Below are 27,825 nucleotides of genomic sequence, written 5' to 3' on the forward strand. Positions count from 1 at the left end.
TATGAAGTTAAAAATATGTATAAACAAATGTAGGCCTGCTCACAACTGTAGATCTTTTGGCTCACAAGGTAGAATTTCTGCTCACAAGACGACATGGCTTAGAGGGCACATTGGACCTGCCCCACTCATAAGGGCTGTCCCATTCGTTTTGAGGAAGGGAACAGATTTCCTCTCATATTCCTTTGAATATGTATAGCTGTTCTTTCCATTAAAATTAAGAAGGCAGACTGTACAGAATGGACCACATGCTCAGCTCTGAGTCTTTGTATTGGTAAACGTATTAAATGTTCCTAAAATCCAAAGGAATATATACAGGGCAGCAACACCTCACTTTTTAATGAGACAATTGACTCTGAAGGATAGCTTCAATGCTAACTAAGATGCTGATTCCTCAGTACTTTCCCTAAGGCTTTGTTTTAAGAAAAATCACTTGTCTGTGGGATATGAACTGGCAGTTACCTGGTCTGGAGAACTTTGAGCAAAGCACTGAACTACTTTGTACCACTTTGCATTCCAAACCCCACCAGCTATATGTGACTCTGCTTACTGTACCTCATTCCTCGTCTGAAGAAGTGTGCATGCACACGAAAGCTTACGTTCTGAGTAAAACTAAGTTGGTCTTAAAGGTGCAATCAAGTCTTATTTTGTTCTACTACAGAAAGGGTGTTATCAGTGTAACAGCAAAATCACCAAGCTCTCATAATCTATACTTGCTTATACAAAAAAGTTTATTGTGAATTTCCTATTGTTTATTGAGAATTTCCTATTTCCTTATTGTGAAGATTTTTGCTCACATGGGAGTAATCAGTGAAGGCTTTGCTTTTGACAGTGAAGGATAGGGTTAGTTTCTTTTCCCTCTGGTATAAATTTCTCTCCTCTCCTGCTCAGAAAAAGACAGATGCAGAACATGTGTCTGTCATTTTCATCTTTAGATCTAAAAGTAGCTTGGAGAGAGGAAATGGAATATGATATAACCAAGTGCTTTACCCTTCCCTCCACCTAGAAACACTGGCACTGCTCAGATCAAAATTAGAGCTCCCAGTGGAACTCCCACATTAAGTCAGCTTTGGTGATATGACTGGTATTTTATTTTAATTTAAGCACAGTGAAGTATACTAACTGAGAAAACTGCTGCCTTTGTATAGAAGCATATAACAAGGTCAATGATGTTTGTAATTCTACAAGTCAAATCATATAAAGGGCTAATTTCATGTTACGTTTTTGTTATTGTTTTGTTGTATCAGAATGTTGATTCTAATCATCTCCCACCATTACAATTCTTTCAGAGATATCATCCCCTCCTCTATTGGCCAGTATTAATGATATCAGAAACCATACACTGAGAATAAGCACATTAATTGCCATTTAAGCATATTCATTGTTGATTCCTTTCCACTTAATGACAGTTTTTTTACTGGCTTGTATAAAAATAAAGATAGGTTGTAATCTCTTAAAATATAACTTGCAGGTCACTGAAGATCAGATAGTTCTTTAAATTAAAGGGAAGTGTGTTTTAACTTTGGGTGTGCCTGGAGACCAAAAAGTAAGACAAGGAGGCACACATGTAATTAAGGGTCTGCAACTAAGTTTTAAAATACACTATCCAGAGAGACAGATCTGAAATCCATAAAGGAGATTATCATTCTTTGAACTACTTTCATGTGTGGCACATGAAAGTGACTCAACAATTGCCACTTGAATATAGTGGGGGATTTTCATACCAAAACTAACGGTAGCTCTCCAGATGTTTTTGCCTACAACTCCCATCAGCCCCAGCCAGCATGGCCAATGGCTGGGGCTGATGGGTGTTGTAGGCAAAAAACATCTGGAGAGCTACCGTTGGCCCTGGTGTATACTTTAAAATAGCTGTAAAATGGAGAACGCAGGATACAACACAATACAGAAAAAAGTGTGAGAGGCACTCTAGATTCTGCAGTGTGGTAAAATTTCACATTCATGAGTGTGTAGACAGCAAATTGCATGTCTGGATTCTGCTTTGTATTAACATAAAACACCCCACAGCTGGAAAGCTAGATGACAGGAAGAAAGGTGTTTAATTATCTCACTGATATACTAGTGTTATATATTCAACGAGATTTGTCTTGTAGAGTGTGGGGAGTGGGGAGAATAAATGAAATCTCAATTTGAATGTATGAACAATAAAGGAATAGGTTTACCATATTCAAAACTGCTTATATAGATTGTCTCTTAGGGCTGGAGTGCCTAAAATTCTACATAGCTTGGCATAGTAATGTAGCTTCAGGTCAGAAAGAGATATTAACAATGGAACAAAATTTGAGTCCAGTGATACCTTTAAGATGAACAAATACAACAAAAAATTAATCATTGTATTTTTTACTGTTTTAATTGTTGATTAATTTATTAATGTGTTTATGAATGTATTTTTATTGCTGTACACTGCCCTGAACCCAGGGCTTATGTAAACAGACAAACAAATAAAACAACATTTTAAAACTTTGTCTTAAAGGTGCCACTGGATGCATATGTTGTTCTGCTGCTTCAGATCAATACAGCTACCCACCTGAGGATATTAACAGTGTTTAATTAAAATACTCACAAGTTAAACTTTTGTTTCTTTAGGGAATGGAATCACCTTTTTAAAGGCTTCTGTGAAAAAGAGGTGCTGGAGCTCACTAGTACAACTCATTTGCATATGCCACACACCCCTGACATCACCAGAAGGTGTACTAAATTATATCAGCTCAGCATCTACCTTAAAATGCTTCTTGAATTAGAAGTGTCATAATAAAACCTTACTCCCATCATACTTTTTAAATTACTTTCTCCTATGTGGCACAGTGGCATGATGCAGATTTCCATCTGTCTGCTTTATATGTTTTGGTTATGTTCCCATTTTTTTGTGAAGAAAAATATTAGAAAGTTTGTCAGCAAAATTCTCACAGGGGGTTTGAACAATGGAGCCCAGAAGCAAGTAATTTAAGGGGGGGGGGGGTAAAAAGAAAAAGCACAATAAAATTTAGAAGTTCCAGAGCTCTGCTCCTGTGAGCTCCTTCCCAAACTGAGGCCTGGTTCTAATACCTTTTATTACAGGTGGAAAGATGTACACCAGCTTCAATTTCCAAGATGCGAAAACTTGCAGCTGTTCAGATTTCCTAGATACTTGTTCTTGCTAAGAATAGCTATCAATATTTTTATATCCTTGATAAATCAGAGGATGACCATTTATCTGCTCTAATCTTATAGTCAAAGATAGAGTAGGTGCTGTGATGTCTTAAAGGAAAGACATGGCACTGTCAATGGCTTTTTTTAGCAACACCCTCCCCCAGAAAAATAAATCTGTTCGATTATTTTTGCTAATCATTTTCAAAGCTAAACACTACTAGAAAAAGAAATGTCAAAAACATTCATCGGCTATGACAATGAATTATGTCAAACTGAATATCTGACAAAAATGTAATTTAAGATTTTTAGATCATAATAACATGGCCAGAATTTCAGAAGCTAACAAATATTGTCTAAATACCCCCAAAACTCAAGACAAATCCAAGTAATTAAATAATTTAAGATTAATAAACAACCTAGTCCAGAGAGTCTGTGGGAGGAATATTACAAGACAATGATGGCTTTCTTAATACAACCTTTAGAGATCCTTTTAAATAATTGTTTGCTAGATCATGTTATATTGGATATGTGGAAAGAAGCTGGAATTACTTTAATTCACCGGGAAGTAAGGATCTAGGTTCTGTTGCTTCCTATAGATCTAAACCATGCTGAAAATCAATTTGCATCAATACTTGCAAAAAGATTAAATTCTATAATGGCTAAATACACAAATCTGAACCAGACTGGATTTGTAAAAGGAAGAGCATTAACTAAGTGTGAAATAATTGTAATTATGTATTCTGCAATAGGTGAAAAACATTATTAGTATGTCTTGTTGCTAAAAAGGCTTTTAATTGTTTTGAGTGGTAATTTATTTTTTAAACCTTAAAGGTCCAAAGCCAAGACCCACTGGAAAAGATAATAATGCCAGGGAAAGCTGAAGGCAGTAGAAACAAAGGAAGCCTCAACATGAGATAGATTAACTCAATAAAAGATACCACCACCATCATTTTGCAAGACCTGAACAAGGCTATTAACAATAGCACATTTTGGAAGTCATTATTTCATATGGTTGCCATAAGTCAGAAGCAACTTGACGGCACATAAATACACAAGTGCAAAATATATTGGGCAATTTTTAACAACAATTAAACAATACGTTATCAACCAAGACCAGTACTGTAAAGGAATGGTTACTTATTTATATTAACCTGTGGCACATACCAAAGATGTCCATTGTTGATCATTTTATTTGGCATATATATTTGCCAACTGGCATTCATGATTACAGAGAATCAGCAAATTAAAATGATATCATTAAGAGATAAAGAATATAAAATGAGTTTATATGCAGATCATATAATGTTAGCAGTAACTGATCCTTTAAATTGTTTAGTGGTATTTTGTAGTGAATATAGTTTGATCTCTAGATATTGGTTGAATAAGTCTAAACCTGAAATACTGGGACTAAATATGTATCAATCTATATAAAAACAGATTCTTAAATCTACAGGACTAAAATGTGCACATACCTCAATCCAGTGCTTTGGTATATGAATATCTTCAATTCCAACAGGTTTATCTTAAAATAACGGAACAAAATTCGAGTCCAGTGGCACCTTTAAAGTTTCTATCCTCTTCTTTTGCCATTATTAAATTATTATATCTCCAGGGTCTATTTGTTATTGGTAAATTTACCTGCAACTCAATATTTAAAAAAGCATGGTCAGATATCCAGATTGGGAAGGTTATAATTTTTTTATAGACATATTATTATTCTTTTCCAGGATTATATAATCTTTGCATGACACCATTTTGTGCCTACTAGATATGTGTGTGGGTCTAGGTCTAGAACTTGTAAACTCATGTGCTTCTTTCAATCCCCATTCTCCCAACTTAATATTTTTATTCTTTGTTATGTCCATGTTAAAGTCCCCTGCAACTATTAATTCACCCTCTGAGAATTGTTGAATCTTCTTGAAGACCTTAATTAGAAAATTCTTTTGTTTTTTGTTTGGTGCATAAATATTCACTGGGGTAACCCATTTACCTTCCATTTTAAACTTGACTAATAGGTATCTACCTTCCTTATCCATTAATGTTTCAGTATCCTCTACTGTTAAGTTCTTATTCCAAGGTTGCCACCCCCCTGGCCTTGGAAGTCCCTCTAGCTTCTGCTAAGACCTGCCAATACGGATCTTTTATTAACAGTGTTCTATCTTTTTTTTTATGTGTCTCTTCTAGACACATCAAATCTATCTTTTGTTCTCTAGCTAATTTAGTTAACCTGTATCTCTTAAGATTTGATGTTAACCCATTTACATTCAATGAAAGTATTCTTAATAACCTATCCATTTTCTTTATTTTTTTTACTCATTGGCCTCCCTGGCTATGGGTGTTTATTTATATATATTAGGAAATGCCTTCCCTTCCCCCCCCCCGCTACCCTGTGGTTGAGACAGAAATGTGGACGAAAACAACATCCCGTCTCCCACCTTCCAGAGTGTCTGCATCCCTAATTCTCCCCCTACATATCATTCCAGATAGTTAGATCATTAAACTCTTGTATACTTCCCTTTATGAGATATTCTCAAGAGAAGCCGCCCTTCACCTTTTATCGAGCCTGCTTGATGCTCCTTCTCCTGGATCGTCAGGTGTCTCCATGGTTTCCTCTTCTCTGTGTACACCCAAGTCATCTGTGGCAAGTCTCAATCTTCTCAAAAGTTCTTCTGCCTCCTTGGGGTTTCTAGCTATCATCCTCTTCCCATCTTTAAATATTATTATTGTAGATGGGTACCTCCATGAAAATTTTACTTTGTTGTCATATAGCTTTTTCCCATAAGATCTCATCCCTTGGAGCCCCTCCCTCTCTTCTCCTCTGTAGTCTATGGGCTCTTTCTATTTCTTGAGGCTGAACCTTAACTCCTTTTTCTTCAATCCATTCTCTCAGCATTCCTTCTAGAAGCGTATTATTTATCTCTTCAGTAATTCCTGAAAAAATGAGGTTGGCTCTCCTGTTCCTGTCTGAAATCATTGACAGCTGGCTAGATAACTAATCTATTTTTGTTTATTTTTACTTGCAAGTTCCTTGGCTAAATTGGCCATCTGAGTTGTATCTCTAAGTTCTACAGCAATACTTGAAACAACTTCATTTACTGTTTTGTTTTCTTCCAATAGCTGCCCCAGTGAGGCTGTTACTATATTTTGAAAAGCAGACAGTTGCTCAGATAACTCCCTAATTGTCTTTGCCATTCCTCACATTTTACTAGGCCTAATGAGAGCTTGTATTCGCTGAGGGCGTTGCCTCCTTAGAAGAGTAAAAAATAGTTTTCTTACCCTTGGAATGTTTAGATAAGACTTCTTTCAGTCACCAAAAACTCCTACAGCAATTTCCTCTTACTATTAGCCTTGAGGACGGACTTATCTCAATTTATTTGAGCTTTTAGCAAATTACACTGAGGAGAGAACGGCCAGCTGTCAGCTTTCTTCAGCGCATGTGTACAACTCCAGTGGCACCTTTAATACCAACAAAGTTTTATTCAAGGTATAAGCTTTTGTATGCAGGTGCTCTTCTTCAGGTACATTGAAATGGAAGTTACCAGGTCGAAGGTGAGCAGCAAATCAGTATAATAAAGATTGTTTAACAGATGCAAGGACCAAACTGAAATAACAAGTTTATTTAATTTAATTTATATCCCACCCTCCCCACTGAAGGCAGGCTCAGGGTGGCTCACAGATTGGGGTCAATGAATGACCGAACAAGATAAAACATCAATAAAACATAGGAACATAAAAACAATTATAAAACATCAATTATAAAACAACATATCAGTAGGTGCTAGTGCATTAATTCATGAAACAGTTAAGTTCGATGGTAGCAATATAACTGAATGGTCAGTATTATGTGTTCCAAAGGGATCCCAGATCGCCATAGCATGGTAGGAAGCCCAGAGTGGTGTTAAATTTCTGGTTTATGGGCCTAATCCGTTGCTGTAGAAGTTGTCATTATGGGAAATCAAGGTGGAAGAGTGCCATTTTACAGGCCCTGCAGAACTGTGGGAGCTCTCGCAGGGCCCTAACGTCCTCCGGCAACTCATTCCACCAGCTAGATGCAGCAGCAGAAAAGGCCCTGGCTCTAGTTGACTGAAGCTTAACTTCTCTGATGCTGGAGACTGTCAACAGGTTTCAAGACCAGGATCAAAGTGCTCACTGGGGCATATACAGGGAAAGGCGGTCCCTAAAGTACACAGGACCCTGGCCATATAGGGCTTTAAAGGTTAAAACCAGCACCTTGAAGCGAATCCGGTACATTATTGGTAGTCAGTGCAGCATTTTCAGCACAGGCTGAATGTGTTCCCGTAAAGAACTCCCATTAACAGCCTGGCGGCGGCATTTTGCACTAGCTGGAGTTGCCGGATATGGGACAAAGGCAGTCCCATGTAGAGAGCCTTACAGTAATCCAGCCTCGAGGTGACCGTAGCATGAATCGCAGTTGCCAAGTTGTCGCATTCGAGAAAGGGGACCAACTGCCACACCATCCGTAGATGGTAGAAAGCTGACTTGGCAGTGGCAGCTACTTGGGCCTCCATTGTTAGAGAGGGATCCAAGAGCACCCCTAAGCTTTTAATTTTGGGTGCCAGCATAAGCTGCACTCCATCAAAGGTCGGTAAATGGACCTCTGGTCCTGGACCATGATGACTTAGATACAGGACCTCCATCTTTGTCAGATTTAATTTCAGTCTACTCAGCTTGAGCCACCCTGCCACAACTTGTAGCTTGTAGTGCCGTGGACAGATCATCTGGGGTGGAGTCAGACTGGCCACCCATCAGCAGATAGAGCTGGGTGTCATCTGCATACTGGTGACAACCCACCCCATGCCTCTGGGCAACCTAGGCAAGGGGGTGCATGTAGACGTTAAATAACATCGGGGAAAGAACCACTCTGTCAAGCATGGAGTTTTCAATGACGAGTCAAGTGGATACAAAACTACGTTTATTGATAGACTGATACGCTCTCCTGGTACAGGTTCTTGAGAGTAATATCAAAAATACATTGATACAATACTTTTAAGGCATACTTCAAAGGATTCCCAAAGGTGGGGGCGAGGGGTACGTTCTAACACATAAACTATCATAAATATCTACATTCTCACAATGTTATCAGTATCTTGTCCTTGCTTTCCCAGATGCCTTACACTCCCAGACAAGAATGTATGGGAAGGTGTTGATTACTCTTTCTCAAGTTAGTTTCATTTCTCTCTACTCTACTTCACAAGCAATAAAGCAAGAAGGAGGAGGGGGAAAGAATAACAGAGCTAACATACTTTGGTCCTTCATGATATTTCACAGACCAGCTTTATGGGGGACCCTAAAACAATTAATTACCAGTGAAATTTTACCATGCTTGACACACTCCCAGAGGCACAACACACATAAGTGGGTGTCGTCAGGATAGTCCATCCCCAACCGCCACCCTCTGTCCCCGACCCTGGAGAAAGGAGGAAAGTCACTTCAAGGCCAACCCCTGGAACCCAGAGTTTAGTTTATACAGTCACTATTTGTCTGGGTTTAATTCCAGGGGGAAACAGTGAAGGAAATAAATGCATCAGCATTGGAGATTGATGTGCAAAGTGGCCTTCTTAATTGTGGAAAGTTGAAAGTAATTAACTGAGACCCTGTTGTTACACTCCATCTGTTTCCTCTCAAGCATGGAGATATAAAATAAGTTCATGATTTTAAAATAAATACATCAGAGGGTTTTTTTAAGTGCATATTGAATGATTTGCAGCTGCCTTGGCTAGGAAAAACAGCTAGATTTAAAATGATGTTGCTTCAAAAATATTATTTGTATTTGAATATGTCCCAATAAACATTCAAATTTAAATTTCTAAACATATGGCAAAACGATATACACTGATGGGATCCGAACTGGTGGTAATGGACCAGAAGAGAGCTCTTGAAATCATATTACATAACTCACTGAAAATGTCAGCTAAGTGTGCAACTGCAATATAAAAGACCAGTGCTATGCTGGGGATTGTTAGGAAGGGGATTGAAAACAAATCAGTCAGCATCATAATGCCCCTGTATAAATCAATGGTGTGGCCTTATTTGGAATACTGTGTACAATTCTGGGAACCACACCTCAAAAATAGGTTACCAAGTCCAACTCAAGAAATATCTGGGGACTTAGGGGGTGGAGCCAGGAGACTTTGGAGGTGAAGCCAGGAGCAAGGGTGTGGCAAGTACAATTGAACTCTGAAGGGAGTTCTGGCCATCACATTTAAAGGAACCACACCCCTTTTAAATGCCTTCCCTCCATTTGGAATAATGAACGATAGGGGCACCTCTTTTGGGGCTCATAGAACTGGACCCCCTAGTCCAATCTATTTGAAACTTGGGGAGTATCGCCAGATGTTATGCTGAAATTTTGCTGTCTCTACCTCAAAAAATAGCCACACAGAGCCCCAGATACCCACAGATCAATGTTCCGTTATACCCTATGGCAGTGTTTCCCAACCTTTTCGACGTAGCGGTACCCTTGACCTCGCTCTTCATATCTCATGGTACCTTTGAGGAAAACACCTAATTTAAAAAAATTGATTTACTTTCTAGTTACGTGAGAGACATAATAGTTTATTGCAGTTAAGTTTCTGTTTATTCATTAATTAATGATATGAAAATGAATGTAATTTAAATTAATTAAATTAAGACAGAATAGTGTGATATTTTAAAATTCTTCATAACACACAACAGACACAAGTTCCAACAGTAATGTTAAGAATCTGTTCTGAATGCAATTTATAAATGTCCATCAAATGTCCACCAAACTGCAACACAAAAATTTTCAGCGTCAGAAATGATGCCAGCCTGGAATGCACAACTTGTGAATGTAAGCGTTTGTATGCTAAAAGCACACTTCATCAGACAACGGTATGGGTTTATTCAAATATGACTGGCAGCAGAAGAAAAGCACATTTTTAACTGTAGTCTTTACATTCAAAGCACCAATGTGAGTTCTTAAAATCAATATGAGTAGCATGCAGGAAAAAACAAGTTAACAGTGCAATCCTAAATGGAGTTCCTCCTTCTAAATTCATCGATGTCAGTGGATTTAGAGTGTGACTCTGCTTAACACAGTATGGTTAGCCTTTGACTGGGTGCACTACAACTTTGCAGCCATTCATCCAAGAGTTGCTACTCTAAAATAAGCCTAATTAGAAAACATGTCTAAATACTCTGTGCTATTCTTTCAGATCAATAAAAGTAAATACAAGCTGAGGAGGTAACCTGCCTGGAAGAGTTGTGCTTCAACTCTCATAGGAGGATCTCTCCCCACACGTGTGAGGGAGGGGGTCCATTTTGCACCAGTTTGGCATCCACCATTTTAGGTGCCGTAGAGAAGAGGGACAGAGCTCTTGCCGTCGCTGATGAGGCCACCCACACAGCACCCACATGGTCTCTGCCTCACCTCCCTGTTCCCTCGACCCACTCATCTTCCAGTAGTCCTGACTCTGTGCATGTTATGTCTTGCAATTCAGTCGTGATGTTGCAGCACAGCAAACGCTGCAGAGGCAACCAGTGGAAGTTCACTGGTCCCCGGATGTAGCTCGCTAATACGTCCGCCAATCAAGATCTGTGGCAGGAAGTTTAACTGGCCAGGATTGGACTTGGCCAGATGGGGGGTTGTTCCGGGGTATGTATATAATCGGGACCCTGCCCATGTGTTTTTCCCTTGTGATGTACTTGCCAATAAAGTATGTTGCCTTCAACACGTCTCGTCACTCAGTACATTACAGTGGCAACGAAGGTGGGATCCTAGCCAGGTAACTCCCCAAGCGGGACTTCACCGACCTGGCTGGAGATGAGGAAGGCAGGCAGTCTAAAGAGACGGAAGCACCCGCCGCCACCATGGCTAACCGAGTGTGATGACGGGCCACCTTGCAGAGTTCGACTCCGCCAACCCCGATAGGTGGGAGACCTACACAGAGTGGGTCGACTGCTACCTATGAGCGAACATGATAACGGATGACAGCCGTAAGAGAGATGTGCTCCTGAGTGTCTGTAGGGAGGCCACATTCGAGATCGCAAAGGGTCTCTCAGCCCCTGCAAAGATCATGGAGAAAACGTACAAGAAGATAGTCAGACTCCTGACCGGGCACTTCTTGCCCCATCCATCCATCATCGCCCGCTGATTTCTCTTCCACAAGAGGGATCAAGGGGTGGAAGAGATGGCCGCAGTCTACCTGGCCACCCTCTGCCAACTTGCAGGGAACTGCAGCTTCGACAAGCTGGATGAAGCCCTAAGGGATCAATTCAACTGGGGCCTCCGAGACGAAAGACTGCAGCAAAAGCTCTTTGCAAAGGAGGAGCTCGCCTTCCAACTTGCTTTCAATGAAGCCACTGCGTTCGAGAGAGCCACCAAAGCTTTCCACAACCCGCCAGCAGAAGCCATCCACCAAGAGGAGATGTTGCCAGGCAACCCAGGGGAGGGGGAGGCATACCAGCTCCATCGCCAACCAGTAATGGGGCCGAGAGCGACCAATCGACCACGAGCGACTGAGAGACCAGCCAACACCAAGTGTGCCAGCTGTGGGGATCCACACGAGTGACGGGACTGCCCCTATCGCAACGTAGACTATAGGAACTGTGGAAAAGTGGGCCACATAGCGCGGGCTTGCCGGGCCAAGGCCACCCACAGACACCAGTCCACCAACCATGACTCAACTGATGACTACTCGACTGCATCGACTAGCCTGCAGGTAATGAACTTGCCCCTCGACACCCCCAATAAGGTCAGGGTGTCGGTCCGAATCGAGGGCGCTCCATGCCTAATGGAGCTGGACTCAGGCTCCTCCATCTCCATAATTTTGGAGGAGCCTCTAAGAAAATTTTGCCCCCGTGCCTGGCCCAGGTTGCGACCAGCTGATTTCATACGGTGGGACTTCCAAAAAAACCCCATACAGATTTTGGGTTGGCCACTGTTAGGGTAGGGTTTAAGAACTTTAGGGGAAACTGGACATACTCGTGGTCAAACGCCAGCTCACCACATTACTGGGGCTGGCCTGGTTTCGACCGCTCGGTATTCAGATAGTGGGGGTGCAGCAGCTGCGGAAGCAAAATTTTGAGCACGTGTGCCGGGAATTTCCAGAAGTGTTTGATGGGTCTCTGGGTTGCTACAAAGGGCCTCCCATCACCTTACCCCTCGATCCCCACGTGAGACTGATAAGGCTGAAGGCCACAAGAGTTCAGTTCGCTCTTAAGCCAAAAACAGAAGCGGAGCTAGACCACTTCATAGCCCAGGGAGTGCTAGAACCGGTTTCCTACGCTGCATGGGAAACACCCATAGCCACTCCAGTAAAGCCTAATGGAGATGTATGCATCTGCACAGATTATAAGTGCACAATAAATAAGGCACTTCAGGACAATCCATACCCCATCCCGGTGGTCAGCCACGTGCTGGCAGCACTAGCAGGCTCTAAGGTTTTGGGGAAACTGGACTTGGCCCAGGTGTACCAGCAACTCCTGGTGGACGCCGAGACAGCAGAAGCCCAGACCATTGTGACCCACAGGGGAGGTTTTCGGGTGTGGCGGTTGCAATTCGGGGTTAGTGTGGCTCTGGGGATTTTTCAGAGCATAATGGATTCTCTTCCCGGGGTGCAACCATTTTTCGACGATGTTTTGATCGCCGCCCCAGACGCTGAGGAATTCAGCAACCGTCTGCGAGAGGTACTCTGCCGTTTCCAGTTGGCGGGACTTAAAGTAAAGCGGGAGAAGTGTTCCCTCGGGGTGTCGAGGGTAGAGTTCTTGGGGTTTGCAGTAGACGCCGCGGGCATCCACCCAACGGCCGACAAGACCAGGACTACTGTCCACGCCCCGGCCCCCACGTGCAAGACGGAGTTACAAAATTTCTTGGGATTATTAAATTTCTATCATTCATTTTTTCGCTACAAAGCGGCCATCACAGAACCCCTTCATAGGCTCCTAGATAAAAACGCCCCGTGGGTCTGGGGAAAGCAGGATGCTGCTTTTCAGGCAGTCAAGGACCTACTAGTTTCCAATGAGGTGCTCCACCATTTTGACGAATCCTTACCAGTGATTCTGGAATGCAATGCTTCCCCATATGGGGTGGGCACCATCCTGGGGCACCAACTCCCAGACGGGAGGGATGTTCCCGTGGCCTATTATTCGAGGACCCTGACCCCCGCCGAGCGCAACTACGCCCAGATAGACAAGGAGGCCTTGGCAATAGTGGCGGGTGTGCATAAATTCAACGACTACCTGTACGATAGGCGTTTCACGATCGCCATGGACCACAAGCCACTACTTGGCCTTCTCGCCCCAGACTGCCCAATGGCGCAAATTCTGTCACAGAATCAGTTCCTCAATTCATACACATATACCCTGGTCCACCGCCCAGGCAAAGCTGTGGGACACGCCGAGGCCCTCAGCCGCCTGCCACTGCCCTCTATGGACCCGGACCCGGCCCACCATGTGATGCTTATAGAGGCTCTACCGGTGAGGCCCCTCCACGCTGCCGAGGTAGCTAGGGCCATGGGTAGAGACCGCATCCTTGCCCGTGTTTTAGACTGGGTGGGAAGGGGATGGCCCACGGGGAAACAGGATGCAGAATTCAGGGCATTCGCATCACGCAGAGAAGAACTGTCCATGCACAAGGGGTGCCTTCTCTGGGGAAGCAGGGTGGTGGTTCCCCCCCACACCATTGCGGAAACAAGTGCTGGAAGCCCTACACGAAACTCATCTGGGAATAGTGCGGATGAAGGCCCTGGCACACAGCTATGTATGGTGGCCTGGAATGGACAAAGAAATTAAAGGGTGGGTTCAAAGGTGCCAACCCTGCCAAGAGTCCTGGCCTGATCCACCCAGTGCCCCTGTCCAAAAAATGCACATAAACAAGACTGGCAGTGCTGCTGTATGCCCTCACAAGGAGGCTCTGCCTGGCCCCACCTCCTTGGCCCCACCCTTTTTGTACATGCTGTGCCAATCAGCAGCAGGCAGTGAACAGAGCAGCACGTGTCACCTGCTGCTACTGCTGCCGATGCATGACACCTCTGCCTCTTTTCCGCCAAGCTACCAGGCAGATCACTCAGCTGCTTTCCTCCTCCTCCGTCCCTCGTATTGACAGCTGGGTGCCACAGCCGGCCCTAGTATTGAGTTGCCAGCAGATTGGTAAGCAGCAAGTTCAGCAACATACCATGCCACAAGGAGGGCATGTAGGGGAAAGTTAGCTGGGCGGGCCTTGGGGGCCAGGGCTCTTGAGGCTGCTGTGCACGATTCCACTTGCACAGAGGGAGAGGGGGACAGCAAGGTAAGGCCAGTGCACTGTAATGTACTGAGTGACGAGATGTGTTGAAGGCAACATACTTTATTGGTGAGTACATCACAAGGGAAAAACACGCGGGCCGGGTCCCGATTATAGCATACCCCGGAACAACCCTCCGTCTGGCCAGGTCCAATCCTGGCCAGTTAAACTTCCCACCACAGATCTTGATTGGCGGATGTATTAGCAAACTACATCTGGGACCAGTGGACTTCCACTGGTTGCCTCTGCAGCATTCGCTGTGCTGCAACATCACGACTGAATTGCAAGACATAACACTCCTCCCCCCCTAGTTCAAGACACAAAGTCTTTCAAGTAGGCTGGCACCCTGCGTTCCCTGGTCGACCTCCTCAGGGTTATTTGGGGAGTTGGAGCGGCCGCCGTGGCTGAAGGGGCGGCTAGCTCCTCGTGTTGGGGTGATGCCGGAAGAGGACTGTCCACTGCTTGTTGCTCTTCCGAAATCCCCTCTCTGGGGGGGTCGCTCCCACTGCTGAGGTGCTCTTCTGCATGTATAGTCGGTGCAGCCGGCATGGGCTGGGTAGCTTCCGGGGGTGTTGCTGTCAGTTCTCCCCCGCTCCCCCCTTCCCCGATTGCTGTCAGTTCCTCCGGCAAAGTTCAGCGACACAACTGGTCGAAATGCCTCCTCAGGATCTGACCCCCCTCCGACGAGAACTCATAGGAGTGGGACCCGGTCACCCGCAGCACCAGGCCGGCTAACCACTCCGGGCTGCTTGCAAAGTTCTTAGCGTACACCGGATCCCCTGGGAAGAACCCCCTAGTGGCTTCCCTGGTTTCGGAAGAACTGCAGAGGTCCATGGCCTGGTCAGGATGCAACCTGTCTAGCCTCGTGATCAACTTCCTCTCCATTAGTAACTTGGCAGGGCTTAACCTGGTGACGGGGTTGGGGGTGATTCTGTTATCAAATAGGAAGGCTGCCAGGTGTTTTTTGGAGTCACCCTGCGCCAGGCCAGCCTGGTTGGAGGAAGGTGGTAGTGGGGGTTGAATGGCATCGCAGTACATCTACATCTCGCAGTACCTCTGGGAAGTGTTCTGGGTGCCCTGGGGTACCACGGTACCCTGATTGGGAATGGGAATCACTCTCCATAGGGAGTAATTGAGTGCCCAGCAGACATTTCCCCCTTTTCTGCTTTCTGATTACCTTGAAGTGAAGGGAGGGCCTCCAAACCGGAGGATCCCCTGCCCCCACCTGGGGATTGGCAGCCTTACTCAAAAAAGATATTATAGCATTGAAAAAGTTTCAAAAAAGGGACAAATAACATGATTGTTTAACTCAAATTTTATTATAGACTCATTACAATTACTACCTGTTCCAACAGGTAGGTGTACCATAATAACAAATCAAAAACAACACAATTTAAAGATATCTCAAGTGTTACCATTCCACACCACTTAATATATATATATTTATGTCTATTTATATTTTCTATATTTTTTATAGCAGAGGAATAATGAAGCTTAACAATGCTAATTTCCCTAACAGCTTTTTAAAAAAAACTTAGTGCCACACACATTCAATATAACTTCTTCTTCTATATCTTGATTATTCCTTCTACTCTCAAAAAAAAAAAATCCATAAAGAATAAATTCTAACAATATATCTCAGTCCCTGAAGACCTTAAGTTAAGGTCTAAAAGGAAAAGAAAAAAAAACTCTTCTTCTTCACCTGGACTGAATTAAACAAGGAGGGAAATTACCCAAGTGCTCTCACCAGCTGTCCCCACCCAGCTCTTAATTCTGAAAGAAAAAACAATAATTATAAATTATAAGTTTCTTCAGCTTTTCCCTTTTCTTGTTGCTTCAATTTCAATAGAGTCCATATTTTCTTCCAGATTAACATCAACTTCCTCAGTACATACACGGGTTGTCCTTGGAGGGATGAGAGGAGAGCATTCCTTTCTCTTATTAACTCTTGATGTAGGAGAGGAGGGAGTTAACTTGGATAATAGTATCTCACCCGAGGCTGCGTCATATGCTGTAAACGAAGTGGAGCCTTTTTGGACACAGTTTGCCTGATTGTAGCCATTTATATTTAATTTTTAAGTCCCGCAATTTGGCAGTTGTGTCCTTAAGGTCTCTTCTGATTCTTAAAAATTCAGGAGGGAGATCCGGAAAGACCTGAATCTTTAACCCCTGGTAGTCCAAGCCTCCCCTCTCCCTAGCCTCTGCAAAGACTCTTTGCCTCATTCGATAGTCCTTAAACTGCACCACAATATCTCTGGTATGAGACAAATTGTCTTCACATACCTTGCCTGCACGATATGCTTTTTGGATGAGTGGAAGAACCTCGACCTCCAGGTGGATTACTTCAGCAAGCCAATTTGCCATGAATATATATATATATATATATATATATATATATATATATATATATATATATATATATATATGTCCATTTCTGCTTCCACATCCAATTTAAAGCCTCTAAATTTTAGGCACAGCTCCTGGCTACGAAAGTCCACTATTAAAACCTGTTCCCTCGTCCATGCGTCTGATGTTATCTCTGATGTTATCGCTTGAGCTTTTTTCAACGCTTCTTGTGCCGTCAGAGTTGCTTGCTTACAAGAGTTCTCTAATTCATCCAGACGCTGACACATTGGTTGAAGCATAGAAGTTATGTCCTCTCGTATTTCTTGTCTTAGTTTAGACATTGCCTGAAACAATAAATTCACCGTGAGAGGACTTTCTGCAGGTGGTTCCTCACATCTCTCCAAGCTTGCGTGGGAGGTGGAAGGCAGTTCCAAGAAATTAGTTAAAGGCTGAAAGCTTTTTTCCTTCTGCTTGGTCTTTTTCACCCCTTTCAGAGGCGTCTTTCAAAAGTTCAAAAATATAATTTAAAGGGGTAAAAAATGATATAACTTTGGAGCCAGCTGGGAGAGCGTTAGGCAAAGGCTCCTGACCAGATATTGGTCAAAGCCACTCCCCCCCCCCCCCGGCTTTTTTAAAATAACATGATTAGGGGGATGGAACACTTTCCTGTGAAGAAAAATTTAAGAGGGCTTTTTAGCTTGGTGAAATGACAGCTGAGGGGTGACATGACAGAGGTCTACAAAATTATGCATGGGATAGAGAAGACAAGGACTTTTCTCCATTTCTTACAATGTAAGAACTTGTGGAAACATAATGAAATTCATGAGCAATAGGCTTTGAACAGATAAAAGGAAGTACTTCTTCACCCAAAGATTACTTAACACACGGACTTTACTGCCACAGTGGTGGTGTGGCTGCAAGCATAAACAGCTTCAAGATGGGATTGGATAAATTATGGAGCAGAGTTTCAAAAGTGGATATTAGCTGCTAGGTATAGATGGAATATTATGTCTGGGGCGGTGATAATCTGTACTCTTGGTACTTGGTAGGAGGGCTACTAGAGTTCTGGCTCCATTGGTGAACCTCTTGATGGCACCTGGGTTTTGGCAACTGTGTGACATGGAGTGTTGAACAGGATGAGCTATTGGCCTGATCCAGCATGGCTTCTCCTAATGATATCACAAAATACACAGGATCTAATTTAAAAATCTGGAGTAGCCCTATCCACCTTACAAAGACTAAAACCAGATGATGGATTAATGTTCCTGAATACCATAAAATATTACCAAGCTGTAAAATGTCAAACTTTATGTAAATTCTTTCATACAGATAAAAACTCACCTAAGTATGTCTTAGAACAAGAATTCCTTTGGGTTACTTATCTTGATACCCAAACAGTTATTAAAATGATAATAAAGACTGCTTAAAATATAATAAAGAATTAATAGAGGGAGGGTTTATTTCCTGGGATAAGTTGAGAAAACAGCTACTTCATCTTTGGAATCCAAATAAAATCTTGGTCAAGTTGTATTGCAAATGAAAGAATTCTTGACGTAATAAAAATAGGTGAATTTATTTTGATGGCTAGTATTAGAGAAAGAATTATCAATATCAAAAGGATTCACTTTAGACATTACATTACATTAATCTAATACAGAGCTGAAAAGAAGTTTTTAGCTAATATAACAACTTTTGAATATATATGTCAGACACAAGAGAATTGTTAGCAAGAATATATCAGTGCAGGCCCAGCCCTGCCACTAGACAACCTAGGTGACTGCCTAGGGCACTGGCCTTCTGGGTGCACCAAATTGGGTGCCTTCCATGTCACTCAATGATGTTATCAGTGCGGGAGGGAGGGGCAGAAGTTAGCCTTATCTAGGGTGCCAGACAGTCTAGGGATGTCCCTGTATAAGTGCTGCTTACAAACAGAGGTCCTATTAAAATAAGTATTAACTTCATAGAGAATTCTTATAATTTTTATTTATGATACTATGCTCCTCAGAAATTGAGTAAGGCATATTTAGAAGGAAGTAGAAATGCTGGAGGATGTGGAATGGTATGGTACTTTGATCTTGTCAGATCTTTGAAGCTAAACTGTATCAGTACTTGAACTGGAGACCACCATGGAAGACTTTGCAATGGCAAACCACCTCTGCTTAATCACTTGTCTTGAAAACCCTATTGGGTCACCATAAATTATAAGCCACCCTTTTTTCCCAAGTCCATATTATTACATTTAATAGATGTAGTTTCTGCAGCAAACAGAAATATGATACATGATATACTAGTTGCAGCAAAGTTATTAATAGTAAAAATTGGAAGAGTATTAAAATGACGAACTATATTATGGATTCAAAAAGTATGGTATCTGGTGAAGATGTTTAGGTCAACAGAATTAGTCCATGTTATAAGGACGGGAAGACAAAAACAGTCTTCTGTAAAAGCTGGCAGACATTCTTAGATTTCTGGTATCAAAAACTTGGCTTAGTTATTGACATTTATAACTGCTCTTCTTTGATTTAGTATGTAACAAATAGGTGTAGCTGTGTAAGTGATATGTTATATGTGAAATTTAAAAAGGAAAGATGGATAGTCATATTGTATTACTTTTTCAGATTGCAAAGTCGATGTATCATTCTTGATAGATGGGAGCTGGAGTATTGGGAAACGCCGCTTTCAGATCCAAAAACAATTCCTCAAAGATGTAGCTCAAGCCCTGGATGTTGGTATAGCTGGTCCTCTCATGGGCATCATTCAGTATGGGTAAGAAACATATATATTATCAAGCCATATACGCTGTATGATAACTGTCTCCATAGCTATATATAGTTGTGATGCAAGAATTTCCTAGATACATTTCTAAATACATATTAGTGTTTTTAAAATTTTAGTAGACCTGCATCTTGTGAAGTAAGAGAATAAGTATCCAGGGATGTACAGTATTAAAATTATAGGATTCCCAGTGTGTTAATCCTGCTATAGTCTTTTACTACCTCACCACAAAACGGAGTACCAGTGTTTTACTCTGTAAGCAAAGATTTGTTTCCTCATTGTGATACAAGTATAACAAAGAGAAATGTTTCTCCCTCTCCCAAAATACTAGAACTTGGGGACATCCAATGAACAGACAAAAGGAAATACTACCTTACACGGATTAAAATGTGGAATTTGCTAACATCTGTCATTTCCCCAGAAAACACTTTCCTAGAGGCACGTTCTTTGGGAAGCTGAAAATCCAATTCTGACCAAACTTGGAGGGCAGGTAGAGGAGAGTCAGCCTGAGAACCCTTGTGAGTTTGGTGCTCTAGCTTGCACAGGATCCATTTTATACACTCCTGATATTGTCATTTTTCACATTCATTTCTGAGATGAGACAGTTTGTCTGGAAATGTATCCATTCTCTAACTGCCACAAGCAGCTGGTAAGTTCATGGCAGTTGATCTGCCATGAACTTCATTTCATGAACCATGAGCTGGTAAAAATGTGTAATGGACTTTGATTCATGAGCTGACTTATTCCCATCCCTAGCCTCTATGTCTTGTTGGTGGCTGTCCAGAAGAACTGGTTGGCCTCTGTGTGAGACAAGATGTTGGACTAGATGGACTGTTGGTTTTTTTCTATGTTATTTAATTAATTGATTGATTGGATCCTTTCCAATCTGGTTTTAGGCCTTGATATGATACTGAAACAGTCTTGGTCCCTCTGGTGGATGACCTGCACTGGTAGATGGACAGAGGGATTGCAACTCTGTTAAATCTCGTGAAACTCTCAGCAGCTTTTTATATCATCCATCATTAATACTTCTGGAGTGCCTTCTGGGCTGGAACTGGAAGGCATCATTTTGTGGTTGTTCTGATCCTACTTGAGGGTAGGTTTCAGAAAGTAGTGTGAGGGGACAGCTGCTCAGACCCTTGATCGTTGGTCTGTGGAGTCCCACAAAGCTCCATCTTCTCTCCTATACTTTTCAACATCTACAGTAAACTGATAGATCAGATCATCTGGAAATTTGGGCTCAGTTGTAACCAATTTGCAGATTACACAGTTCCTGCCAATCACAGAGAAGCTATTGAAACCCTGACTACAGCTGACACTCAAAACTGCTGACACTCTGCTGAAAGTTGTGCTGACTGACTTCTCTCTCTCTCTCCATACACTTCTTAGCTCCATTCACACTCTCAGTCATTCTAGTCAGGACTAGCCCCAGTGAGTTCTCCCTCAAAGGCCTTCAGACGAACACTGTCTCTCTGATAATGTTGTTGGTCTTTAGCACAGGACTTCAATGTCTCTCTCTATGTTTCTCTTGCTTTCCCTCCCCTCTCTCCCTCTCTCTCTGTGTATCTGGTCTGCTGTTATGGGACACCATTTCCTCCCATCTCTGGCTGTTTCCCTTCCAGAGAAAGAGAGGGAGGAGCCCTCACCAATCAAGGGAAGGCTTTCTCTGCCTCTTTCCCTCTTCCTCCCTCCCTCAGCCATAGCAGCAACTCCATCCTTGTCTGACCTGGGGTTGGAGGGTAGGGGTTGCTCTCCGTTGGGACTGAGCGACAGGCAGCTCAACCAATAGTTGGAGGGTGAGAGGCATCTCGGCCAATGGGAGAACAGGTGAAGCATGGCCATTTTGTCTGGAGAATTATATTATTGGGAAGACTAACTCATTTTCACACACCATTTCCCCAAAATTACTGATAGGGAAATAGTTTAGTTAGTTTAGTTTATTTAATTTATATATTGCCCTCCCCAACAAGCAGGCTCAGGGCAGCTCACAACATATGATAATAAAACAAGATCAATAAAAACATTAATTCAAACAATCAGTGCTAATTTCCATACCATTCAGAAAAAGATTAAATAGATAATTTAAATAGGCAGCATTCAATTTAACTTGATAACCATTCTTCTCATCTGATGACTTAGGCGATGACATTTCAGGTTTAATGTTACTAATTCCAGTTGATGATTAACAATCAAACACAAGTTGGAATAGTGTAGTCTTACAGGCTTTGCGGAATTGGGCAATGTCCCACAGAGCTCTAACATCTTCTGGAAGTTGATTCCACCAGTAGGGAGTAGCCACAGAGAAGGCTTTTTAATGTGTTGCGTTTTGCCACAGAGAAGGCTCTTTTGCCTTCCTCAGCCTGGGGATTGATAATAAGTTTTGAGATCCAGATCACAGTACTCTCTGGGGAATGTGTGGGGAGAGGCAGTCCCTAAGGTAGGCAGGCCCTCGGCCATATAGGGTTTTAAAGGTAATAACCAGCACCTTGTAGTGAATCCAGTATACCACAGGCATGCCCAGGCTGTATGTGCTCCCATATGCAGAGCACTAACAGCAATCTGGCTGCTGCATTCTGCAGTAGCTGCAGCCTCTGGATTTGGGACAAGAGCAGCCCCATGAAGAAGGCATTACAGTAGTCTAGTCTCAAGGTGATCATAGCATGGATCACAGATGCCAGGTTGCTGTGCTTGAGGAAGGGTACCAGCTGCCTTACCTGCCTAAGGTGATAAAAGGCAGATTTGGCAGTGGCTGCTATCTGGGGCTTCATAGTTAAAGAAGGCTCCAGTATCATCCCCAGGCTCCTGACCTTGGGCATCTTCACAAGTGCTGCCCCATCAAAGGCTGGCATCTCCTTACCAGAATTGCCGCGACTTAGACAAAGGACCTCCATTTTCGTTGGGTTCAGCCTGAGCCATCTTACCATGGCTTGCCACGCCAGGTCCCGATTTTCTGGGACACAGTCAGACCGACTGTCCATCAATAGATAGAGCTGCGTGTCACCAACATACTGATGGTACCCCAGCCCATACCTCTGGGCAATCTGGGCAAGGGGGTGCATATAGATGTTGAACAGTATCGGGGACAGCACTGCCCCTTGAGGCACACTACAGGCAAGCAAGTAACTCCTATTGTTCCCCTATTACTATCCTTTGTCCCCAAACTTGGAGGAAAGAGGAAAGCCATTCTAAGGCCAACCCCTGAATCCCCGTGTTGGCAATGCGGTGGGTCAGTAGCTGATGGTCAACAGTGTCAAACATGGCTGACAGATCTAATAACATCAGCACCACAGAACTGCCTCAATCCAGATGCCACTGGAGATCATCCATGAGGGCGACCAGCACTGTCTCCATCCCATGACCTGGACAGAAGCTGGATTGGTGGGAATCTAACATGGAAGTGTCAGCCAGAAAGCTCTGCAACTGTAACACTACTTCCCTCTCTATGATCTTACCCAAGAAGGATAAGTTTGACACTGGCCAATAATTTGTCTAATGATGGTTTTTTTAGAAGAGGGCAGACCACTGCCTCTTTAAGAGACATTGGGAAAAGCCCTTCAGAGAGGAATCTATTTATGACCTCTCATAAAGGATGTTGTAGCTCCATCTGGCAAGCCTTGATCAGCCAGGATGGGGATGGGTCCAGATTAAACATTGTTGAGCATACAGTAGAGAGAATCCTGTCAACTTCCTCCAGGCTGACTAGAGTGAAACTGTCTAAAACTGAACCAGAGGACAGGTACAGAGTCTCGAGTTCACATACTGCAGGGGTGGCCAACATACTGCAGTTGAGTTAATACTGTACAGGTGTGCTAACCAGACAGCAATGCTTTACACACATATGAGCTACTTTATTCTAGTCACTCATGCCAGGATTGTTGGCTAGTCAGCAGCTGTGTACCTGCACAGCATCTCATGTTTCCACTACACATCATGACACCTGTTGATAGCTGCATCAACTATAATAGATGTTTTTTCCTACAACTCCCTTCAGCCCCAGCCAGCATGGCAAATGGCTGGGGCTGATGGGAGTTGTAGGCAAAAAACATCTGGAGAGCTACCGTTGGCCACCCCTGACATACAGTATCAACTGTGGCAGGGAGGTTGTGGGGAACTATAAGATCTTATCTGTGAAAAAAGTTGCAAAAGCCTCACAGCCTCCAATTCCCTAATATTTGGTCTGCCCTGTGGCAGGATAGTAAGAGACCTAATTGTGCTAAACAACTGTGCCGAGTGCAAATTCGCAGATGCAATCCTAGCTGCAAAGTAAGCCTTCTTTGCAGCTTTGACTATTATCTCATAGGACTTCATAAATGACCTTTGTTCTGAGTACGCCACCACTGCCTCTGTACCTGTAAGCTTTTCATATTAGGGCAATAGTTTTAGGGCAACATCATGGCCTAGGTGTAGTTTTACTCTGCCACCCACCTCAGCAACTACTAAAATATGCAAAAGATCCTATCATATATATCTACCACCTTACCTAGTTCGTTGTTGAATTCTTTTATTTTACTTTGAGAGTGAGGATAACTTTAGGGGTTACTTTCCGCTTGAAGTCAGGTTCAGAGCTTGGGAGTGCTGCTGATATTGCTGTTACATTAGAAAACCAGGTGGCTGCAATGGCTTGGAGTGCTTTTACCCAGCTTCAGCTGTGCCTGTTCCTAATTCCATCATATCTAGCCACAATGACCCATGCCTTAGTTACATTTAGACTGGACTACTGCAACATGCTCTACTTGGGGCTGTCTTTAATAATGTCTGGAAACTGCAGCTAATGCAGAATGCTACAGCTAGACTGTTGGTTGGGGCCAACTACTGGGAGCATGTGACTCCAGTATTACAGCAATTACAATTACACTGGCTACCAGTCTGCTCCTGAACCCAATTCAGGGTATTAGTTTTGTCCTTTTAAGCACTGCATAGCTTGACACCAGCGTATCTGAATGACCATCTTCTTCCATATGCCCCTATCCAGAAATTGCAATCACAGGGAGAGACTATCTTGACTCTCCCATCAATCAAAGAACCTCATCTGGTGGGTACATAAGTATCTTTTCAGTTGCAGCCCCACAAGTGTGGGACAATCTCCTGAGGGATGTGTACCTGCCCCCACCATTGTTCAACCTCTTTATCAATTATTTGGATGAAGGAATAGAGGGAATGCTTATTAAATTTGCAGATGATACTAAATTGGGAGGGGTTGCAAACACAGAAGAAGACAGAAACAGGATACAGGATGACCTTGACAGGCTGGAAAACTGGGCTAAAATCAATAAAATGAATTTTAACAGGATAAATGTAAAGTTCTGCATTTAGGTAGGAAAAAGCCGATGCATGGTTATAGGATGGGAGAGACTTGTCTTAGCAGTAGTATGTGCGAAAAGGATCTAGCGGTCGTAGTGGATCATACGCTGAACATGAGTCAACAGTGTGATGTGGTGGCTAAAAAGGCAAATGCAACTTTGGGCTGTATCAACAGAAGTATAGTGTCCAGATCACGTGATCTCTGGTAAGACCTCCCCTGGAGTATTGTGTTCAGTTTTGGGCACCACATTTTTAGAAGGATATAGACAAGCTGGAAAGGGTCCAGAGGAGGGCGATGAAGATGGTGAGGGGTCTGGAGACCAAGTCCTATGAGGAAAGGTTGAAGGAACTGGGGATGTTTAGCCTGGAGAGGAGGCGACTGAGAGGTGATATGATCACTATCTTCAAGTACTTGAAGGGCTGTCATATAGAGGATGGTGTGGAATTGTTTTCTGTGGCCCCAGAAGGTAGTTACCAGAACCAATGGGTTGAAATTAAATCAAAAGAGTTTCTGGCTCAACATTAGGAAGAACTTCCTGACCGTTAGAGCGATTCCTCAGTGGAACAGGCTTCCTCAGGAGGTGGTGGGCTCTCCTTCCTTGGAGGTTTTTAAACAGAGGCTAGATGGCCATCTGACAGCAATGAAGATCCTGTGAATTTAGGGGGAAGTGTTTGTGAGTTTCCTCCATTGTGCAGGGGGTTGGACTAGATGACCCTAAAAGTCCCTTCCAACTCTATGATTCTATGATCTTTAGGAGGCATCTGAAGATGGTTTTATTCATGATAGCATCCAATTAGTTCCATGGCCTTTTATGTGTTTTATGTATCTTTATGTTCTATTTACATTGGTAGCCAACTGGAATTCCATAAGGTAGACAAGGCACCTAATAAATGTTTTAAATAAATAAGAAAATATACAGTCATGAAAATAATTTATGTAATTATCTGGTGTAATTCATCATTGCACAGATCATCTGTGCAACTGGTGTGCATGGGGGGGATTAATATAAGTTTTAGTAGTGTGCTCTTCCATCCTTAGTTACACAAACACTGCACATACCAGCCAGTACATGAAATAAGAGACTCATGTGTGTCATGCATCTAGCCATCCTTCTTATAACTGGATATATACATGGCATCCTATTATCAGCAGGCCTTGAATTCAGCAGGAGCTCACAGGAGCACAGCTCCTGAACCTTTCTGACAGCCCCCCCTCATCGTCCCCACCTACCTACCTACCTTGTCCATTGAATAATAGATGAAGGTTCATAACAATCCCTGGATTAGGAGAGCAGCCAGCCAGCCAGCCACCAGGAGCTTTGCTACCCCGCCCCCCCAGCAGCCCTCATTAACCCCTGGAGAAGCCTGCACCACCCTTTCTTCACTTCTTACAAGATTTGGGATGGTGGCTTGCTGATCTTTTGACTGTGGAGGCGGGCAGCCCAGGAGAGCCCCAGGTGAGCAAGGCCTGCTTGGGCTGGCTGGAACTCTAGCCAGCCCAAGCAGACCTTGCTCACCCAGGGCTCTCCTTTCTTGCGTCAGGTTGCTTTTGGCTGGTGGGAGGGTGACATATGCTAATGAGTTATGCTAATGAGCTCCACCATGTATTGTTCTACAAAATGATTCCTGATTATCAGTAATGGCCAACACAATGCCATACAGCTCATGTACAGCTGGAGAAAGGAAAGGGCTCAACTGGCTCCTATGTCCACTCTCATATGCACAAATGTGCCTTTGGTGGGCCCAGTGTGTGGGGGTAATACATGTACACACCAAGATGGATTCTGCTTTGAATGTCATACTCTTAATTCTACAGTTTGTGTAACGTAGCCTTTACATGATTTTCCTGGAAATAATACAAGGGAAATTTCTCTACAATAAGACTCTGTTTTGTTTGAATATAGTGATGACCCATCTACTGAATTTAATTTGAAGACCTATTCAAATTCTAAGGATTTGAAAAACGCTATTGAGAAAATATTACAGAAAGGAGGATTATCCAATGTTGGTATGTAACTTGAATGATACATTTCACAGCTAATCAGCTTAGGCATCAGAAGACCAGCCACAGTGGTATGCTAGATATTCTAGACAGATTCAGGTCAAGACCTCACTCAAATCACTTTTGTCTATTTCTGAGTGTTCTTTTTCCCCCAGAGTGGAAAAGATTATTTCCTCAAGAAATTAATGAACTAGCATGTGAAAGACTTAGAGTAAAAAACATTTTATATTTACTTTACAGCATAAATGCACCCACCAAGTCAACCCTGTGTGGGGTTCCCAACAGAAACTAAATGCCAAATACCTTAATTTCATGAAGGAAACAGGGCTAATGGAACAATCCTTCTCATCTTTCATATTCTAAAACTTCTGTTTGAGTTAAAGGGTCCTAGATCCGAGTTAGGGCTGCCAACCCTCCCGCCCTAGCGGGGGACCCCAGGTTTTTCAGCCTTTCCCCCCGCTCCCTAAAAAAACGGAAGCGGGAGAAGGGGAAGCTAGCCTGGCGTTGGCGCCGTCGCGCCCTCTTCGGTGCTGCTGCACTCCGCTGCACTCCGCTCGGGCGGCAGTCTCCCGCGGCGGCGGCAGCAGCAGCAGGTGAGTGTCCCTGGCTGGCCTGGCATTGGCGCCGTCGCGCCCTCCTCGGTGCCGCTGCACTCCGCTCGGGCGGCAGTCTCCCGCGGCGGTGGCAGCAGCAGCAGGTGAGTGTCCCTGGCTGGCCTGGCTTGGCGCCGTCGCGCCCTCCTCGCTGCCGCTGCACTCCGCTCGGGCGGCAGTCTTCTGCGGCGGCGGCAGCAGCAGCAGGTGAGTGTCCCTGGCTGGCCTGGCTTGGCGCCGTCGCGCCCTCCTCGCTGCCGCTGCGCTCTGCTGCACTCCGCTCGGGCGGCAGTCTCCCGCGGCGGCAGCAGCAGCAGGTGAGTGTCCCTGGCTGGCCTGGCTTGGCGCCGTCGCGCCCTCCTCGCTGCCGCTGCACTCTGCTGCACTCCGCTCAGGCGGCA

General features: G+C 43.6%; 1 protein-coding gene across 1 annotated transcript in view; it reads left to right on the plus strand.

Annotated features, from left to right (window-relative positions):
* Positions 1 to 27,825, plus strand: part of VIT (vitrin) — a 125,667-nt gene that overhangs the window by 90,483 nt on the left and 7,359 nt on the right. The window contains exons 14-15 of the mRNA XM_060244182.1: positions 19,372 to 19,519; positions 26,734 to 26,837. Coding sequence (XP_060100165.1) covers positions 19,372 to 19,519; positions 26,734 to 26,837 — 252 coding nt within the window. The remainder of the gene's footprint in view (positions 1 to 19,371; positions 19,520 to 26,733; positions 26,838 to 27,825) is intronic.

This window comes from Heteronotia binoei, chromosome 1 (genome assembly GCF_032191835.1).
Source record: "Heteronotia binoei isolate CCM8104 ecotype False Entrance Well chromosome 1, APGP_CSIRO_Hbin_v1, whole genome shotgun sequence".
Classification (NCBI taxonomy): domain Eukaryota; kingdom Metazoa; phylum Chordata; class Lepidosauria; order Squamata; family Gekkonidae; genus Heteronotia; species Heteronotia binoei.